This window comes from Pituophis catenifer, unplaced genomic scaffold (genome assembly GCF_029215685.1).
Source record: "Pituophis catenifer annectens isolate HBS135680 unplaced genomic scaffold, rPitCat1.0.hap2 SCAF_7, whole genome shotgun sequence".
In the NCBI taxonomy this organism is placed as follows: Eukaryota; Metazoa; Chordata; class Lepidosauria; order Squamata; family Colubridae; genus Pituophis; species Pituophis catenifer.
In genome coordinates this window covers 42,295,838-42,317,812 of record NW_027256887.1, presented here as the reverse complement: position 1 = coordinate 42,317,812, position 21,975 = coordinate 42,295,838, and the positions used below count along the sequence as shown (strand labels likewise).

The 21,975-nt window shown below is 37.1% G+C and overlaps 1 protein-coding gene across 1 annotated transcript in view; it reads right to left on the bottom strand.

Annotated features, from left to right (window-relative positions):
* TBK1 (TANK binding kinase 1) overlaps positions 1-21,159 on the bottom strand; it is a 37,889-nt gene extending 16,730 nt beyond the window's left edge. Inside the window, exons 1-11 of the mRNA XM_070946616.1 lie at positions 21,029-21,159; positions 13,418-13,526; positions 10,565-10,705; positions 9,754-9,883; positions 8,332-8,513; positions 7,441-7,601; positions 5,883-5,993; positions 2,657-2,836; positions 2,298-2,494; positions 1,345-1,403; positions 567-658 (exon numbers count right to left, since the gene is read on the bottom strand). Of these exons, the coding sequence (XP_070802717.1) occupies positions 567-658; positions 1,345-1,403; positions 2,298-2,494; positions 2,657-2,836; positions 5,883-5,993; positions 7,441-7,601; positions 8,332-8,513; positions 9,754-9,883; positions 10,565-10,705; positions 13,418-13,504 (1,340 nt within the window). The 5' untranslated portion in view covers positions 13,505-13,526; positions 21,029-21,159. The remainder of the gene's footprint in view (positions 1-566; positions 659-1,344; positions 1,404-2,297; positions 2,495-2,656; positions 2,837-5,882; positions 5,994-7,440; positions 7,602-8,331; positions 8,514-9,753; positions 9,884-10,564; positions 10,706-13,417; positions 13,527-21,028) is intronic.
* Between the last annotated feature and the right edge of the window lie 816 nt (positions 21,160-21,975).

Here is a 21,975-nt window from a genome sequence, read left to right as displayed (position 1 = left end):
ACTACATCATATAGCCGTGATGGCGAACCTGTGGCATGCAGCACCCTCTCTGATGGCACACAAGCCTCACCCCAGTTCAGCTCTGCCGCACATGCACATGCACCTCTCACCAGCCAGCTGGTCTTTGGGTCTCTGCCGCACATGCGCAGGGTCCCTGCAGGGTGCCGCGCATGCATGGTGGGGGGCGGGCCATGTGTGCGGATGCATGTACGTGGGTGTGTGCGGGGAGTGGGGTGCATGTGCGGGGGCCATGCACATGCACATTCGCACACACACACACACACACTTTGGGCACTCGATCCGGAAAAGGTTAGCCATCACTGTCATATAGTCTGTAGCAATTAAAGTAAGCATTTTGAAATGGGCTACTGGCTTCACCAGGGTTTCACAGTCATGGAAAAACACACATTTAATATTTATTTATTTATTTATTTGAATGTATTTATTTGAATTTATTAGCCGCCAATGGACTCTTCCCATACCTCCAACTCTTACTTAATTATCCAGAGTCAGAGCTGTTACCTGCAGGAATGACAATGAGAAAGCTGATCAATAGCATCACTCACATTAGCCATCTGATTCCTTTTCGCATGAGCTCTTGATAAAGCAGTAAGGCTCGGGCAATTCTACAGGCATAACATACAACCCCCGTTACTGCCTATAAGGAACAAATAAAATGCATTAGTTAATAAATTGCTACAGTAATTTTATTAACAGAAATTTGATATTTAGATGAAATCATATCATGAGGTAAATGGGAATATAATCCACTAAACCTAATACCAAGCAAAAATAAAGATAAATTATGTTTCTGTATTAGGTTAGAAAGTTGTAATGCAAGCTCTGGAAAAAGCAAAAAGTAGACATAACTTGAAGACTGTGTACTATATTACTGAGTGATGATAGATCAAAGAAGTTCAGATTAAAGTATAAAGACAAGCAATTTCTTATTATATCATCGTTAAAGCAACACTATTAAAATTACTACTTATGCAATATTATCTGGATTTAATACCATTAATTTATTTCACTCCTACACATCTTTTATGTTGCTGTTCTTAATGTTTGTTCCACTTAGTTGCAAGATCTGCTTGCTTTGCATTGCACTCACCTAGTTCTTAAGAGTGAAGCTTTTTAAAAGTATGATTCAACAGGAACTTTAGTTTCTCACACTGGTAAAGGCTGAGAAGGAATGACTGCTCCCCAATGACCCAACTGTGTTTCTTGCCTAAGGAAGAACTAGAACCTGGATCTTCCCATTACTAGCCCAGCACCGTAACACCACACTGGCTTTGAAGTATTCATTCTTATATACATGTAATTATAATTAACTGAGATACTCACTTTTGCCATGCTTACATCGCTATCCAAGTCATAACGTTGATGAACCTTAGGAAGCAAAACTGCAATAGAACAGAAGGTTTAAAAAGAAAATTAAAAATTACACAAAATTATAATTAAAAAAAAAGAAAAAACCCAGAACATATTCTTGAGATGTGAGAAAATGGCAACTATTATAAAAATTACCAGAGTGTGATTTTGGGAAAGAACAAATTCATTGTAAATAGAATATATTTTTCTAACTAATTCTCTTATAACTATGCAATTTGTTAAAGAAAATCATGTGGTGAAAAGCCTTTTACACTAGAACCATTTCTTTGCCAATAGAAATGTCATTATTATTGTTGTTGTTTTGTTGTTGTTGTTATTTCTACATTATTTATAAAGTTCATTTACATTCTATTAAGTAATACTGTTACATTTCAAATTGAGTGTGTGGCAGGGAGTTGCCATTGTATCCGTCAATATTTGTAAGATGGCATGTACAGTGTCACAAAGCATGTGCCATCCCTTTTTGTATATATGTGCAACAAATAATTGAGATACTATGGAATGATGCTTGGATCACAAGATAGCACTTACCCTCTTGCCATTTTGATCACTAATAATACCCCCTTTGCTTATTTTATGTAATTTCTGCTTTCTTACTGTAATATTTTGCTATATTTTCAGAACTGTTTATTTTTTATTTTGAAAAATCTTTGAATTATACCAAAAAGCAAAATAAATATTAAGAATCCTTTTTGAAATGTATGAAGATCTGGCTATTAAGAATACATTGGGGCAATAACTTTGAGGGATATAACACAGTAAATGTCTTGTTTTATTATTATTTAAAAACAATAATTGCTACAGTCATATAAAAATAGTATAGCTTTTAAAAGCTACAAATTTAATATAACTAAAAATATTTTAATGCTTAAGTTTTAATAAAAAAAATAATGATTCCATCATACTTTCTTCATAGAGTAATCCTATGACGTTTACAGCTTCTCTGCTTTCTACAATTATAGGATTTTCCTCTGTGGTTTTAGGGAAAGCTTGTGCCAGTCTGCTAGGTTCTAGTACTAAACGCCGTCCTTCATATATCAATTCTTGATTGTGTGAAGGTATTTTTGTCTGTTTGTAGACAAGTTCATTAAATATGGTAGCACTGTTAAAAGAAGAAAAAAAAAACATGTAAGAAAGAACTCCCAATGCATTAAAATAGCCAGAGGTAAGAAGGGGAGTGGGGAAGGGGGGGAATCTATTTAAAGGCAAACAGATCATAGATCTAGTTGTTGACTTATGAAAATAAAATTATAGAAATACTTACTTATTATGATTGTGAATATAAATTTTGTGTGCAGTCATTTGTTGAAGAGAGAAGACATGAATAATTATCCGATGCAGTATGTCACTTGTCTCTGCAAAAAACTGATCAAATCCCCAACACTTTTCTTGATCTGCTTCAAGAATATTTGCAAGGACAGGTGTAAGCAGTACCTGCAATCCCCTAGAACGTTACATAGAAAACAAATATTACATTGGATAATGTATTTTTATTATACAAGTGGTCTTTGATTTATGACAATTGAAGCCAAAATTTGTTATTCAGCAAGACAGTTAAGTAAATTTCCCGCTATTTACAAGCTTTCTTGCCATAGTTGTTAAATGAATTATTGCAGTTGGTAAGTTAGTAACACAGGTATTAAGTGAATCTGGCTTTCCCACTTACTTATCAGAGGGTGCAAAAGGTGATCACATGACCTCGGGACACTGCAACTGTCATAAATACATGTAAATTGCCAAGTGTCCAAATTTTGCACGAGTCTTAAGTGTGAAAAGCAGTCTTAAGTGTGAAAAACAGTCATAAGTCACTTTTTTCAGTGCCACTGTAACATTGAACAATCACTAAATGAATGGTTGGAAGTCAAAGACTACTACAAGGTAAAAGTAGCTGGGATGCACTTTAGTTAGAAAGGTAAAAGTGATTCTAATTGGTGAAGACTGCAGATATCTTTCATGGAAATAGGGCAACTCTCTATCCAATAGCTCATCATTCCTTGCAAGAAGGTAGCTGGCAGATTATGTATTCTGCACTATGAAACACTACTCCTATGTACATAATATATTCCTAAAGCACAACAAAGGAAAAAGATAATGAATGTTATCATTGTAGTGGCACTTACTTTAAAGTAAATTAAAATTATAACATTTTAGTAAAATTTAGTAAATTAGTAAAACTGTGCTAATCTCACAGTATATTTTATTAATTCAGTGTTGCTTCATTTGGTTAATGAGTGACCAAATTAGGATGCGAGTTTGCATATTATAATTTATGTTGATAAAAAATTATGTAATGCATGCTGTTTGGCCTGGTCAAAAGAATGGGTGAGCCTCCAGAATAAGAAGTTACTTGAATTAGACAGCCATGAATTAAGGTTTGGATGTCACGGCTACTTATGGGTATGATAAAAGTAAAGTTAACGTTGATTTTAATCTATTTGTTAGATGAGTCATATTAAGAGTTTGGAATAAATATAAAACAAGGCTCTATACGAAGTTGCCTCTTTGGGTGGCACCCCAGGAAGCTTTCTTTAGAAAAAAAATGGTGGCAATTATCTTTCAACTCTGGTGACCCAGTATTAAAGCTGACAGAAGAACTTGAATCAGAAGGTTATGCTTGCCATTGGTTTATTTATCAACAACTGAAAGATTTAAACTGGATAAAAAGTGCTATGGATTTGACTTTGTTAAAAATGAATTGGAAACTTTACTATGTGGAAATGATGAACATATTATTGTTAAGATTTATAAAATGTCATTGAACATGTAAAACATTGCATGATTCAGTGGGCAAGGAATTTTGGATATAATGTGGTGCTTGAACAATGGGAAAATATGTGGACAAAGGGTTTAAAATTTACATTAAATTATAAACTAAAAAACTTGTATAAGATATATTGGAGTATGATTCACACACCCACACACACCCACACAGAGGGAGGGAGGGAGGGAGGGAGGGAGGGAGGGGGAGAGAGAGGGAGGGAGGGAGGGAGGGAGGGAGAATGAATTTTGAAAATGAAGATAAAGATGAAATTTTCCCTTTTGCGCCCAATGGAAAAAGACCTGGAGAAAAAAATTGGAACTTTGTTACTGTATTTGTATTTGTATTTGTATTTATTGAATTTGTATACCGCCCTACTCCCGAAGGACTCAGGGCGGTGAACAGCCATAAAAATAAAACATGGAAGTACAAAATTTAAAATAGAGATAAAACAAATTAAATAAATTTGGCTGAACCATATTTAAAACCCCAATAATTTAAAACCAAATTTAAAATTCCCATTTAAAAGCGGAGAAGTTTAGGTCAGGTATATCAGTGATGGCTAACCTGTTCCAGACGGAGTGGCCAAAAGCGTGTGTGCAAATGCGTGCGTGCATGCCCGAACCCCAAAAATGCAATGCGTGCTTGCCCCTGTGATTTGACCCCTCCAAGCCACACGCCCCCGTGCATGTGCGTGCGACCCCCCCACAGGCCCCCTGAATGCGCGCATGACCCCCACACACACATCCCCCATGCATGCACGGCAGAGACCCGACGACCAGCTGGCTGGCATGTGGCCGTGCATGGCAGAGATCAACTGGGACAATGGCTCGCATGCCCACAGAGAGGGTGCTGTGTGCCACCTATGGCACGTGTGCCATAGGTTCTCCATCACGTCTATATATGTTGACAACAGCAAGACTATTGTATGCACAAAAATGGAAGGAATCTGCCAGGATGCAATTACTCGCCCCTGCAAGCTTTGGTGGGTTTTTCTCAAGGCTTTTGGTAAGAAGAACGGAGGCGAGAGCAGTGCACATGCACTGCCCAGCATCTGTTCTTTGCACCAAAAGCTTTTTGCGGGCAAAGCTTGCAGACAAAGAAACCGGGGCTGGAGTGGCCATAGCTCGCTAAATCTTTCCAAGGTGAGTGAGTCTCCACAGGCCCAGTGCCTGGGGAGATCTGGCGAGGTGGGGAGAATAGGCAGGGCGAATGTTGCAGTGCCTCTGTGGTCATTCGTAAGGGAGAACTACTGCCATGGTGTTGCAATATTTGTAACCTTGGGACTGTGTCATAATTACTTGGGGGGGGGGTTGATATCATAACTTCAGAGTGAGCTATTGCTAACCTGTACCATGGTTTATCTACTTTCAGGCAGAAGTAATCTAAATCTGAGAGTTCTACTCAAATGCTCAGAAAGTATGTCTGGAATTGTGAGAATATAAATTGCAATACTAAATATAAATTAATAAAATATTGTCATGCAAAGACTTTTTATGTTCAAGCAATACAAATGAAGAGGGATTAAGTGCTACTGCAAACTAGAAATTTCTTTTCCACCTATAACTCAGAAATGCAGATTACTGTAAGATTCTCAGTCATTTTAAGCCCTGTGCATTATCAATTCCCCAAATTACTAAAATCACACAATAATTTTTTTCATATTCACATGACATCTTATGAGACATGGGAATCAACTAAATTATGTAAGCAAATCAATGACAAAACATACTTAGAAAGACTACAGGAAATAGGCATATCACGACTCCATTCAATGGGACCATTTTCTGCTTTCTGTACTCCAGATATTGCACCAGAAGGTTTTCCAGTTATAATTTTATACCTTTGAAATATAAGAAATACCATAATCAGCATACTATAATAAAACCATGTAATAGTAATGTGAATCACAAAGCAACCTTAGGCAGCTTTCTAGTTCAGAACTAATTACATTTCTAAAGAAGTGGCATTTTAACTGTTATTGAAACATTTACCAACAGGAATACCAGGAAACTTTAACTCTATAAAGTTTGGGGCCATTAAGAATTTGAATAAAGTGTTTTTCTTGAAAGTTAAAAAAGTTTTAAAAACTTAATTTTTTCAATAGATTTATATATACAGATAGTGAAACAAGTATCTATGAGACATTACAAAGCAATAATGTTTCTATAGTGGATTATAGCCAGTAAGGATAGAACTTTTTCTATTTATAATATGCACAGAGATCCATTAAAAGGAAGGGAAGAGGCAATCTCTGATTTCTTTTTCATCTGCAGCCCCACATCATTCCCTGTTCCATTCCAGACCTGATTCCTGATTTCCAAGAGGAACATGGGACAAAAAAATTGATGAAAATCAGATCCACTTTCTATTCTTGCAATGGAAACATTTTGTAAGTAGAATTTCATTTGCGAAAAGTGAGGATCCAACTCTGTGGACTTTATTTGTAATATAGGGGCTGTTGTTTAGGGAACTGAGGGTGGCTGCCTTCAGGGTAGCATGCTGGTGGAGATTTACCAGTCGTTGGAGGGCTGTTTGCTGGACCATTTATTGAGAGCAATAAAGGACTCTCTAGAGTTTTGCCTTGTCTTGACCATCTGGATCATAACAATGAGTTGGGTTTTATAAGTATGTATAAAATAATAGCTATTAAATGTCTCTCATTTAAATATTACCTCCATCATTGGAAAAAACATACTGAGTCAAGATGAGTGGAACTCTTATTATTGAACTCATATTTAATACATAACCATTTGGTTAGCTACTGAAGAAAAATGATCACAGCAGTAACTCTTTTATGTTAATTGATTTTCTGCAAAAAATATCTCTTCCTAGGCCAGCAATATTGCCATAACCAAAATGTCTTTCCGTCGCATATTTCTGGAATTGACCATTATATTTATCCCAAATTGCTTCTTATGCCACCCAAAACATGTTATAATATTGTCTTTGGAAGTGAGATATGTCCTATGTGTTATCAACTATCTAATATTTAGAAATAAACAGAAGAACTGAGCTTTATAAATATACCAAATTAAGTCTGCCTTCAACACAATTTAAAAAACATCATTTCTACATATCTAAATGCAATACTTCCTATGTTTAGCCATGTAAAAATTTGTTACACATCTGAGAAAGAAAAATAAACTGTAAAGCAAATAATATTGTAAGAATACAAGAATGTAACAGAATCCCCAGAGAAACTGTTTCTAGAAATTGTCTATTTTTTTTCCCAAATTTTATGTACAGTTTAGTTGGCGGTGACAGAACATTTCCTCTGAATTACCTACATCACTTCCTTATTTCTGCGTGGACCTTCAAAAGGTCGAAATGGTAGACTTCCAGTTGCAGCATGATAAAAGGTCACTCCAATGCTCCATAAGTCAACTGTTGCTCCATACTTCTTTTGGTGGTCCTTCCGCAATACTGCTCGCTCATACATGTCAGGATGCTCAGGTGCAAAGAGGGAAACAATACACGTCATAAAAACCCTATGGTTATATTATAGAGAGCACCAGAGACCATAGGTTTCTATATACTACTTTCTGTACAACAAGAGTATAGGGTTCTATGGGTGAAATTCTTCAGGTTTGAGTATTTTATTTCACAAAAATAAGCTAGTGGCAGAATACAAATTAAATAAAGTAAACAATATTTGCCATAAACAGAAGCTACTGATTCTTATATAAATTACCAACTTACCCTGACAGAAGTTTTCTGTACCAAAACAAACTCTAATATGAAAAAAGTTAACAGTGTATATCTTTAGCAGCAGTTATCTTGTCAAAAGAAAGAATAATTAAAACAAATTTGGTCACATTAATTTTTAATCTTCTTCTCTACATAAATGAAATGAGGGAGATGTTTTTAATGGGATACCTTTTTTGTAGAATGCTTGGCAGGCTTGTTTGGAGATTCAATTGTGATAATTTTTGCATAAAATAACTTTTTGATTGACCTGTGGATTCTAAAATATGATACTCAGGATGTGTGATTTGATCCTGGACTTTTAAAAACTGATGTATAATTTGGTTTGCTTGTTGTCTGTGAATCAGCCATTATAGCATAGTATTATTTCAAACCGATAATTATAGTTTGTTTAATAAACTAAAACTTGTTTAATGAATTAAAATTTCTACTTAGGAGTCATTAAGCAAAAGAAAAAACAAATTTGAGCTTACCAAATATTCTTCTGTTCCATAGAGAGAGACAAACTGTTCATCATCATCCAACTCTCTAGCAGCCCCAAAATCTGTCAGTTTATAAACTGATTGACCATCTTCACCTATAACACGCATTATATTGCCTGGTTTGATGTCACGATGCACTATTCCATTTTCTCGAAGATGGTTCATACCAGCCACTTAAATATAAACAATAAATTTTAAAAGATGTGTGTGGATTGCAAAATTATGTAGTTTGATAAGAAAAATGGTGCCATATTAGGATACTTGCATCTTATTTTCAATTATTTTATTTCAACATGAATTAGTAAATGCCAAGAAGGAATTAATTATATACAAAAACTTTGGTTCTGCTAGAGATTATAGCTAGCAAACTTGGGTTGCAAGACTTCTCTATATGATAAATATACAGTACCACCATTTTAATAATAAAATGGAAAATAAAGAAACCATATACAAATTAAATCAAGTTTTATAGACATCAAAACAACTTCAGCAGGTTTTCAAAGCAGAGAATTTCAAATCTAGATATTTTCAGAGTGGTCTTTCTCTCTTTTATGGTATCCTGAAAGTATCTTTTTTGGAGGGGAAGGTATCTTGAGTCAGTATTGGCTCCTGGTGACTGCCTGGACAAATCCTACAGTTTTCTTGGTGAGTTTTTAATGGAAGTGGTTTGTCACTGCCTGCCTCTAGGGTTGAGAAAGTCATCCAAGTGGCTTTTGGCCAAAGGTAGGAGTAGAACTTATGGTCTCCTATTTTCTATCCCAGAACATTAATCACTAAACAAACTGGCTTTCAAATGTACTTCTAGTGCTGTATAAACAGCAAATCCTTCCAATCAATTTTATGGAACAGTAATCTCTGCTGAGCTGATTAAGCTTTTAAGATCAACAGTCTGATTTGGGCCCAGAATAATAACATGAAATTCCAACAGCAGCAAAATTCCTTTCATTTATTTGCCACATTTTGGGCTAGCTTGTATTTTTAGTCAATTCTTTGAAATGTAGTTCCAAATAGCATTCATTCTATTTAAATATATATAGCCTGGATATAACTGAGATATGTGTCACCCTGTCTGCATCTGCTTTGCCATTGTGGGAACATGTTCTTTGTAGTTTTACATATTAGAGATAAATTCCTGTTACATAGCTTGGAATATGTGTGCCTACTGCAGTTAAAAGAAACTATACCCATATTGTTATTTTACAAATCAAACACATTCTAATTAAGTTAAGTAGATGAATATTGAATGCCAAAAATAAAATCATACACTAAACTATACAGTGTTTTAAAACTTTAGGTTCTTAGGTGTTATTGACCATAAATCCCAAAATGAAAATAATAATCAAAAGAATACTTGGGGCTAAAAGTTGGAATAAGTGCAATAAACATATATCTAATGATATAACCGTCACATACCAACATCTCTCAATACAATTAAAAATTCTGTTTCTGGCAATCCATAAGCATTAGACGGCTCTTCCAAAACTGTATATAAACTGCCACATGGACAAAATTCCATAACAAGGACCTTATGTCTAGAGGTTGTCTAGGGAAAAAAAAGTTTTAATTTATATTAAAGACTTTACAAAATCAGAAATACAGTGAAGTATAAATTATGCTTTAGATTAATGAGCTAACCTATGACCAAATCTATTAGAAGGACTTGTTTAATGATATAATTTAATTACGAATTGAAATGTAATTAATTTGATCATGCAATTCTGCACAAATCAGAAAAGGCTGCATATTCTGGGTTTGGATTCGGAGTTAAACACTACAAAACCAATTTTCTCTTGGGCTCTCTAGCTCCTTTTGTTCTTTTGAAGTTGAGAAGCTTTTGTTTTTATTTCATCTTAATGATAGCCTATCATGTTGTTTGAATCCAAACAAATTATTATTGTACTTAAATATGATTAATGGGAGCAAGTAAATGTAAAAACTTTTCCTTTCTTTAAGCAAAATTAAGATCAACCAGTTTAGGGATTGTGAAAGATGCTTTAATCTATAGACAATGTAAAGTATTCACACATTTTCTAATCTCTTTCTTGTGGGCATTCCATAAGAGGAAGCAGGAAGATTAAGTTCATTTTCATAACATTACCATTATTATATTTCAACGTCCTTATGAAGCTCAGAATAAAATTAAGAAAGTGACATATATTGAAATCTAAATACCAAATGCAAAACATTAATTGCTTCTCAGTAAAATATATCACTACATAATTACCTCTTCTTCTATGGCAAATAATTTGACGATGTTCTTGTGATTTAGTTTCTTTAACACTTCAAACTCCCTCATCTGAACATCCACAGGACGAAGGAAGCTAAAGTTATTAAATACTTTGACAGCATACAAGTCTCCAGTTTTCTGTAAGAAACATTAGGTTCATTTAGAAAAAGGCCAGAATCAGTCAAATGATCATCTCTGAAAAATGAACGTTCCTGTCCATTTAAATCAGTGGTTCTCAACCTTCCTAATGCCGCGACCCTTTAATACAGTTCCTCATGTTGTGGTGACCCCCAACCAGGGGTGGGTTCTAAATTTCTTTTACTACCGGTTCTGTGGGCGTGGCTTATTTTGTGGGCGTGGCTTGGAGGTCATGTGACCGAGTGGGCGTGGCTAGCTGGTCATGTGACCGGGTGGCCATGGCTATGTGTATAGGGACTACTCAGAGGGCTGAAAAAAAGTCATTTCTGACAGGTCCTCGCACTTTTGACTGGTCCTCACACTTATGACCATCCTCACATTTATGCCTGTGCAGCATTCTTAACAACCATGTCACTCATTTCACAACTGCTTCTCTTCAACATGGTATAAGATAGGGCAAAAAACGTAAAATGTGAGGACAGTCGTAAATTCGAGGACTGGTCAAAAGTGCGAGGACCAGTCAAAAATAACTTTTTCAGCCCTCTGAGTAGTCCCTGTGCACAAAAGGACTACCCAGAGGGCTGAAAAATGTGATTTCTGACAGGTCCTCGCACTTTTGACCGGTCTTCGCACTTATGACTGGTCATCATTTATGCCCATTGTAGCATTCTTAACAACCATGTCACTCATTTCACAACTGCTTCTCTTCACCATGGTGACAAGATAGGGCAAAAACATAAAATGTGAGGACAGTCGTAAGTTCAAGGACTTGTCAAAAGTGCGAGGACCAGTCAAAAATAACTTTTTCAGCCCTATGAGTAGTCCATATGCATAAAAGGATACAGCAATAGAGAGGGATGAAGGAAGGGAAGGGAAATTAGAATAGGAGTGAAGGTAAGAGAGGGAGGAAGAGAGGAGGAGAAGGAGAAAGAGGAAGTAGGGAGAAGAAGAAGAGGGGGGGGAAGAGAAAGTAAGTAAGAAAGAAAAGAAGTAAGAAAGAAAGAAAGGTGGTAGGTTTGAGGAGAAAGATTGCTGTACAATAAAAAAGATGAAAGGGAAGAAAGCCAACCCCAAACAAATATAAAGATATTAAGATAAAGAATGAATTGTTAAACTTTAAAGAATAAAAGAGAACAAATAGGAATAAATAGCAATAATTAGAAACACACATACAAACATACAACATATTTTCTTTGAACAGAGTATTTGGCCGGTCCACAAATTTAAACAGTTGTAGGAGGTTAGCAGCCACCCCTTTCCTAGAAGAATGAAATATTTTGGGAAATATTAAAAAGGCAGAATATTATATTTCCCTGGATGAGAAATGGAGAAGCATATTTTACAGACAAAGCAGCTCCCACCTTCCTGCCCCCCACCCTTTGTTAATGGGCCAGAGGCAGAAAGTCAATCCTTTGTCAAAGGACATTTGCAACACAATAGCAACAGAAACTAACACAATGGGCCCCATCAAGCCATGTGATCCTGTCCACTATTAAAACATCTTTCCAAACAGTCTCCATGTTTCCAGTGTCTTTTTCCCCACTTGGAGCAGAACCCAGAAGGATATTTCTTCCAACACAGTATTTAGTCATTTCAATTAAATTTACAATTTCTATATTTCCTTTTTACCATATTTATTCCTCAACTATTTTTTTAAAAAACCAATATTACCCTTCATCCTCATCTCTAATCTTAATCAAATTCAATTTTTCCCTTCTATTCTATATTATACCCCTTCGCATTGTCATCTATTTTTATATCCATCCTCACATTGGTTAATTATGTAATACAGTTGTTTAATACAAATTCAACATTTTAATATAAATCAATTAGTTATATAACTATCTTTTTTGTATATTTATCAATATGAACATGAATATTCCAATTATTTCCATGCAATCCAATTTCTTACAAATCAATTAATTATATTTACCAATAATAATAAACCAAATAATGTCCCCTATATATTCCTCCAAACCACAACTTAACCATTTCTGCTTTCAACACAATATACAATTAATAGTATCTCAATTATTACAATTCCCTAGTTAAATAGAGCTTTTTTTCTTTTGTGTTTTAAAATCTTGAACCTCCTCTTGCCCTAAATTCCCCACTGTTTGCAGTTTTGTACCTACCTTTTTTGGTGAGGAAAAAGAAAAAGAAACCTCTCTGCCTCATTTTGTCACGTTGCAGCTAAGACCCTGCTTTCTCTTTCTCTTTTCAGTATAGCTAGGGGGAAAAAAACTTGCTCCAGGAATTTACCTCTTTGCAGCTAGCTCTTTGAAGCCCCTCGGCAAGAATTTAAAGTTTTTTTTCCCTCTAGCCATCAGCTGGGACTCCGGAGCAGCAATAGATTGGGAGTGGGCGGGGTAAGCGAACGGCGACCGGGCGATCCAGCAGAGGCAGAGGGTGAGTGAAGGGGGGTCGAGAGAGGGCTTTGGCGACCCCTGGGAAATGGCCGTTCGACCCCCAAAGGGGTCGCGACCCCCAGGTTGAGAACCGCTGATTTAAATTGTAATGTTAATGACATTTTAAAAAACATTTCATGGAATATTTATCTGACAAAAGCTACAATATCTCTGTTATTAAGACCCATCTACCTTACAACTAGTAAGTAAGATTATAAATGCCATTCAATATGAGAAATTAAGAAAAGATGTTGAGCCTAGGCAAAAATCTTTTCAGCTAACAGAATTATATTTTTATACAAACCTTGTGTCGTCCACGGAAAACATTCGCAGTAGCTCCTTGTCCCAGGATGTCTGATAGAAGCCACAGATAATTTGAAGTGCTCTGCATATTTGCTCCCAAATAGTAAAATCTTATTGGGATTGAAAAACAAAACATAACTTCATGAATTAAGTTGCCAATATGTCCAAGACAATGTATGAACTATTCTTATTTTAGATCTATAGCAAATATTCCTCTAAGGTAATTTTAACTGACTTCAGAAATAGCTTTTCTCCTGTTCATAGAAAAATACAAACACTTAATAATTCTAGCTTAAACCAATTGCTGTAAGGGTATTTACCTTTTTTTTATTAAAAACTGCAGACTAAAAAAGCATAAATTTATTGTATGGGTATGAATAAATACCTTATTTTCTAAATAGCACGCTGCTAGGACCAGGTACTGTATATCTCAACAGACACTCATATTTAAAGTATTTAGCCATCACAAAATTCCCCTGAACTGAGCTTGACTCCTATTGATGACATGCAACAATACAAATGACTGCTTTGTCATTGCGTGTTTTCAGGATGTCCTTTGAATTACCCAATCTACTGTACTTTACAACCATAGTTTCTTTCTCCCATTCAAATACTAACCTGATCTAAATCTGCTTAGCTTTCTCAAGATCACTTTCTCAAGGTGCTGCAACCTGCTGTTACCAAAAATTTATATCTTTATGGAGTTAACATAAACATGCTTTTTTCAAGCATAGGAATAATTACCAATGCTATACAATAATCTGCATCTGCTGACTTCTCTACTTAATTAATTAAACATCTTAATACAGTTATGGGTAAAAATTGTTATTAACAACAATTTTAAACTTGAATTAAAGATAGTAAAAGTAGATGTATCATTTTACCATGTCTTCAATCTATGTATATATAATTACAACCTACTCACACACACACACAAATTATATTGTATAAATACTGCTTAAAACAGACAAGAAACACAACTTTAACCATATCAGTAAAGAAATTATGTTCTTTGCAGAACACCTAGTATTCTCAAATTTGTTAAGATGGATGTATATTATGCAGCTGCATTAAATGGAGAAAATTTGCAAAATTTAAGATTTTTCATTTGAGGCCTGATAAGAGTAGAGAAAGGAGAGCTACTTGTCAGCATTACTTTTTGTTTGAAAACTTACACTGCAATTTGTTTTGGCAAAGTTCTATGTCAAGGAGTTCATAAAAATAGTTACAGTATCACAAATTATATTGCCTGCTTTCTAAAATCAATACTCTACAAAAAATTAGTTTGTTACTGAGTGCTAGATTCTTATTGTTTTATAATTCTTCAGAAATGTTATGAGTAAAGAAAATTACAAGATAAAGGACTCCCACTGGAAAAATACTTCTTTCTGATTTATATTAAATAAGCACATTAACAATAAAGTTACATTCACCGCATGGTTATCTAGATAGGCACAAAGCAGACAAAGTGATGATGTGCAGCCGACATAATGATGTATCATCACTTGTTCCATGTTATCTGCTAAGGGTAGGTTGGGACTGAATTTTAGTTGTTAAAAAACTTGACTTCTTTCCTAAGAAAGTTTTTTCCCCCCAATTAACATTCAACCTGATAACTGTATTCAAAGCACTATAATTACATCCATTAAATTCAATGAAAAGTCCTGTTTTCTTTTCACTGAATTGAATATTCCTCCATCCACACACACACAAAAAGTAGTTTAGACTAGTGGTTCTCAATTTCCGGTTTGCATACCCTTGGGGGTCCATAATGTCAACATCGGAGGTCTGCAAAGGCTTGAAGAAATATTATGATTTAAATCTTGAGTTAAGTCTTGGGGATCCAAGACTTAACATATTTAAGGGGGGGGGCATGGTGCTGAAAAGGTTGAGAACCACTGGTTTAGATAAAAACATATTCCTATGTATATATTTACTTATTTAATTTCTACACTACCCATATTACCTACTCTGTTTCAGTTTCTGAGCAAATTGGCTTTTCCCAAAGGTGGTTTCACAATACACTTTTTAGTAAAAAGAAGCACAGAAATTTGTGACACAATAAAAATGTGATCCTTTACATATTTCTGAGCAGTATTTCTTTATTTTGGTGTTGTCATATTTTGGAAGAGACCCCTCCTAGCCTGAATTGAATTCAGAAACAGCATTCACATTAAGGACAAGACAGCCAATTTGGCTACATTTTGGCAATATGTTGCAAGCATAACCAAGCCCCAGTTTATACCAGGTATGCTTCTGCTATTCTATGCAAGGTATGGATTCTAATCTAGAGGATACCTTGCAAGTCAACAAGCTATTGAACACATACTACCAAGTTAAAGTATGAGTAGTATACTGAAACATATTCAATAAATCAAACAGTTTTAATGGAAAGGGGGGGGGGAAGCATGGACATCAAAGAATGAAACTGAAAGTGTTACCCTAATGACAAAGAAAAAAATGAAGAAAAGTCATTCAACTTGTGAGAATGTTCAAAATAGTAAAGTTGAAGTGTTGACAGTATACCTGGAGAATCTGTAAAATATGGGTGTGCCAATTGTTTAATGTGTGCTGTGCAGAGATTCCACCTGTACTTAACCACTGGGAAAATGCCATCAGTTTTCTATGTAAAGAAAAAATAAAGTTGGCTTTGGAAAATATTTGGAAGAATTATTTTTTTATATTGAAAATACATGAGGTGATAATGAGCAAATTTGGGAAATGTAGTGCAACTTTATGCTATAAAGGTTTTACAAACGTTTTTGCTTTTCAGCATCTTATGAATATGAGAAATAAAGTTTATTATATGCGTCTTGATTTAGAGAAGCATACAATAAATTGAATGCATCCAAATTATTTATTTTATTTATTTATTTTATTGGATTTCTATACCGCCCTACTCCCGAAGGACTCAGGGCAGTGATCAGCCTCAGAATAAAACACATAAATACAAAAATTTAAAATAGAATAAAAACGAATTAAATAATTTGGTTGAACAAATTTAAAATACCCCATAATTTAAAAACAAATTAAAATTTACATTAAAAAAGAGGAGAAGATTTAAGCCAGGCCAGTTTGATGAAATAAAAAAGTCTTAAGCGCGCAACGGAAGGTGCGCAGATCTGGGATCCTCCGTATCTCCGGGAGGAGCTCGTTCCAGATCGTAGGTACCCCCACAGAGAAGGCTCTCCCCCTAGGGGCCGCCAGTCGACATTGTTTGGCCAACGGCACCCGGAGGAGCCCCTCTCTATGGGAGCGTACTGGCCGGTGGGAGGCTATTGGTGGTAGCAGGCGGTCCCGTAGATAACCAGGTCCTAAGCCATGGAGCGCTTTAAAGGTGATAACCAAAACCTTGAAGCGCACTCGGAAGACCACCGGGAGCCAGTGCAGCTCACGCAGGAGAGGTGTTACATGGGAACTCTATGTCGCTCCCATAACCACCCGCGCGGCCGCACTCTGCGCCAGTTGGAGCCTCCGAGTGCACCTCAAGGGGAGTCCCATGTAGAGAGTGTTACAATAGTCCAGACGAGAGATGACGAGGGCATGGGTGACTGTGCGTAGGGAGTCCCGATCTAGAAAGGGACGCAACTGGCGGATCAGGCGAACCTGATGAAAAATCCTCCCAGTCACGGCCGTCAAGCGCTCTTCTAAAAACAGCCGTGAATCCAAGAGGACGCCCAAGTTGCGAGCCCTTTCCGTGGGGGCCAATGATTCACCCCCAATAGTCAGCGATGGCACCAGCTGACTATCTCGGGACGTCGGAAACCACAGCCACTCGGTCTTGGATGGGTTGAGCCTGAGCCTGTTTCTCTCTATCCAGATCCGTACGGCCTCCAGGCACCGGGACATCACTTCAAGGGCATCGCTTGGGTGGTCCGGGATGGAGATGTACAGCTGGGTGTCGTCAACGTACTGATGGTACTTCACCCCGAAACCACGGATGATCTCGCCCAGCAGCTTTACATAAATGTTGAACAAAAGGGACGAGAGGACCGATCCCTGCGGCACCCCACATATGAGGGGCCTCGGGGTCGACCTCTGCCCCCGTCAACACAGACTGCGACCGGTCGGAGAGAAAGGAGGAGAACCATCGTAGTACGGTGCCTTCCACCCCCAACTCTTCCAACCAGTGCAGCATGATACCATGGTCGATGGTATCAAAAGCCGCTGAGAGATCTAACAGGACCAGGACAGAGGAGCAATCCCTGTCCTGAGCCCTCCAGAGATCATCAACCAACGCGACAATTATGTAATATAATGTAATGTTTTGTGCATAAATGGAATTTGATTGGTTGTTGAATGCAATACAGTAAAAGCAGATTATGATAGTAATGGCAGTGATTTATTAAATTTGTATGCTACCCATTCCTATAAGACTCAGAGCAGCTGATAAATAATTGATACCAAAATATTAGTAACACTATTAATAAATAATATAAAAGCAGTATAAATAGGGAAGCATGCATAATAATAAATGGAGCGCTTAGAAAATCATTCAACACTGAGCAGGAAACACAACAAGGAAGTCCGATATCCACTAAATTGCTTAATATTAAGATAAAAGTACAAAATGTTCTATAATGACCTAAGTCATGTGTTGCTTAGGGATGTGAATGTCTGTACACTTTTGTATGATGATGCCATGCTGTTGTCTGAGAAAAGTGAACATACACAGTAAATATTAGTGAAAGGATGTAAAGATGAAAATTAATATATCAAATGCTAATGTATTTACTTTATTCAATCAAACTTAGAGACCACTTTATACTCACAATACAGTTGTTTTTGATAATGAAAAGCTGATTGCAAACACAAATTATGTAAAACTAGAGGGAAATCTGGTAGAATTTGGTAGAATGTATGGAGAAAGTTTAAGATATGTAGACACTCATAGAAAGGAATCAGGTCTTTTAGGTTTTATTGTGAGACATAAGCATTTAAAGAAACAAAAATAGTTGAGTATAAAAACATGCTTCTCACTTTATTATACAGAAGCACAAATAGAGCATGTCAGATAAACGATGTAAGTTTAATGTAGTAGAAGGAGATATCTGTTACAGAGCAAGAAAATAGGATCATAGTTTATTGAATGTGGACTGAATGCAAAAGTGAGCGAGCAGTAGGAAGCAAGCAATATCAAATGGTTTGATCCAGTGGTTATCAATCTGTGATCCATGGACCACTGGTGGGTCATGATGTCATCATAGAGGGTCTGCGAAGGCTTGAAGAAATGTTGTAATTTAAATCTTGAGTCAAGTCTTGGTGGTCCGTGGGCACTATAGGTATTAAAAGGGAGTCTGTGGTGAAGAAAAGGTTGAGAACCACTCAAAAGAATATTGAGAATGAATGAATGAATGCAAACAAAATTGTAAAAAAATTATGATGTATGAAAAAATATGCTGTGAAGATTGGAGGAGTGAAGATTGAGAAGTTTGGAACCAGATGGAGTTTATGGGAACTTCACACAGAGAAATGAGAAGTTAAAAAACTAAGAGGAATATATAAATCAGCATGTGGACATGGTGAAAAGCCTTCAATAGCCTTTGAATAGCCTTCAAAGATTGCAAAATATAGAAAGTAATGAATGGTTGTTGGTATATCCTAACTTTTTTTCTTTTTTCCTTCTCTTTTTTCCTGACTTAAATTGAAACCAGTCATTAAACAAAGACTACCTGTACCACAAACTGCTAAGTTTACAATCCATCTAGGGTCTCCAATCTTTCCGGCTTTGCAGACCAATGTGGGAGAGGGGGATGGTTCTGCATAAGCAACAGGTGCGCACTTGCGCACGCAGCTCCATTTACAAAAGTAGTAGATGTAAATGCCCGCCACTTGCGCAAATGGAATGTCCCATGCAAGCGCCCACCACTCAAACAAATGGAACTGGGTGCACTCACCTGCTGCTTGCGCGGCCCAGTTCTGAACAGGCCACAGTCCAGTACTGGGGTAAGGCCTGGGGACCCCTGATCTAGTGCCATCCCAGAGAGATTTACTTAGAAGCTATCCTGGAGGAGCGAGGACATATCTAATTTTAATAGTATTTTCTATTAATTAAATATATTCTAGCAAATCATAGCAGAAACTTCATGTTCTCCATCTATGATTAGTCAAACTAGAATTGTTTCAGTTAATAACTTGAATTCTGTTATAAATTAAGTTGAAAAACTAATTACTATATAGTGTACATATCTTCTAAAAATGAAATCTATATCTATTATTAAGCCTGAATCCATATGTATTAAGGACAAGTTACACAACAAATGAATAACTTTCTAGAAAAGTAAAGAGGTATCATTAGTACCAACCAGTCTTAATTTTCAGAAGGGAGGCCAAACATATTCTTAGGAAAAGAATATTAAGTGTTACTTCATATTTACAGCAGCACTGAAAATGTAGCTTTACAAACGGTCCTCAAACTTATAGCCACAGCAGCATCTCTGTAGTCATGTAATCAACTATTTGTGAGATTCATAACTAGCTTCCAAAAGGCAAAGTCAATAGACTTACTAGCAGTAAGTTGCAAGTTGTGGACATGTGATGTCTTGCTTAACAACTTTGGGTGATTTGCTTAATGACCATACAGGAACCAACACTAAGTTCAACACGGTCACATGTTGTTTCACTTAATGACCCCATTGCTCAGCAGAGTTGCCACTTCCAATTGTGGTTGTTAGGTGAAGACTATCTGGGAGTGAAGAAGTAAGGCAAGTACTTATTTTCCCCAAGACTGTGAATGTGAGAAAGAAGATTGATAATAATAGAGAACAAGGCTGGAGAGGGTAAGAGTGTAAGCAAGGAGATATTTCACTCACACATAATTGCACATGTTTAAGCACATGCTTAAATTTACAACTGATATATTAGTTTATATGCAAATCATCCCTTACCTTAAAGAAGAGTCTGTGAATTATCTTTGTTATACAATATCATGCTTGCAATTAGACAATATGAATCGTCCATTATAACGCTAAAAGCATGAAAGCCGCTTCTTACAGATAGGCGGTTTCATTATATTATGCATGTGACAATAAGCACCGTGCCATGAGATGCAGGAGTAAAGATACAGATGCATAAGAGTCGGAACAAGAGACGTGATCGCCTATCACAATATTGAGAACAAGCCCGGACAATCAAATCAATCAATAGGTAGGAACCCGAAGCTAGGTGGATGGAAACTCTAACCCAGGTTGAGGCCACCAGGCACAAAGCGACGGAACCGCTTTAGCCGCCAGAGTCATCTAGAAATAAGCCCCATTGCTCAGGACAGACAGGCACAAGCTCGAATTAGTTCCGCAGAGGTTAGTTTTGTTTCCTTGGAAAGCTTCGTCATGATGTGCAGTGCCGTCAGAATATGAGTCCCCGGAAGTGCCGGAACCCCGTTTTCTCCAAAGCCTCAGCAATTTTGCCTCCGAGAGAAACTCTCATCCACCCCAAAGAGCAGCCAGTGCTACCGAGGCGCGGAGCCGGGCTTCCCTACCTGAGGCCTACCAAGCTGGCTCCCAATGCCCCCCCTCCCCTCCCCTTCCCCTCCTTTCAGAGAGATTTGTCGTTCAGTTCTGGCCACGGACGGCTAAGCTCCGCGAAGCGTTTTTGGCCCTTTGTTCGCCTTTACCTTCACGCCGTCCAGATTGTCCAAGCAAAGGCGCGCGGGTTTATCCTCTCAGGCGCCTTCGGCCAACCAGCCCCCGCGGTCGGCGAGCGCGGCAACGACCTCCTCCCCTACCCCAAAGCCCACTCCGGCTCTCACTCGCCGCCCAGCTTCCCTTTCGTTTCCGGCTTCCTGGCCACGTAGGAGGCGGAGCGGAGCAGACCGAGGCTGTAGACTAGGGTTGCTCTGAGTGTACGCCTCCTCCGCAGCCATCGTCCGCTCTTTATTCGGTGGGAATTGCGACGCACACGTGTCCATAAGTTTGCAGCTTTTATTTGCGTTGAAGCAGACACAGAAAATTGGGTGGGGAGGGGGGGGTGGATATATCTACGAACGCGAATGTTAATTCTAAAATCATATATTTTTCTTTAGATAGGACTTGCTCCCAAGAAAATTTCCCAGTTAAAAATATTGAGTATCACATAAAATATACCAAAGGAAACAATAGCACATCTTTATAATAGTTTGTTTTCTTCGTTCAATCCTGTCCAAAGACTCCTTTGACCACTTCCTGCAGTTCTCGTCATGATTTCAGAAGTGATTTGCCATTGCCTAACCCTAACCCCAAGGCTGAAAAAAAATGACCGGCTAAAATCACCGAGTTGGCTAAGGCAAAGCTAGAGCACACTGCCGGTTTATAGCCCAATGTCTTAAATCACTATGCCAAACTGACTCCAGTTGCATGTGTACAGTTTTATATCTTGGGCATGCTTTCACACAGGATGGTATTGCTTTCATTTTTTCTGAGCCTTGATGTAGTAAGAATTGTTTACTTCAGTCCTTTCTGCAGTCTTAGCTGGAACAATCCTATGGTCATTTGTAGATCATCCAATTCCCAGCAGCACAGTATCAATATTGCAATCCATGTGTAGTATTTGAGAGCTAAGATGTTGATAGAGATACATTTAAAA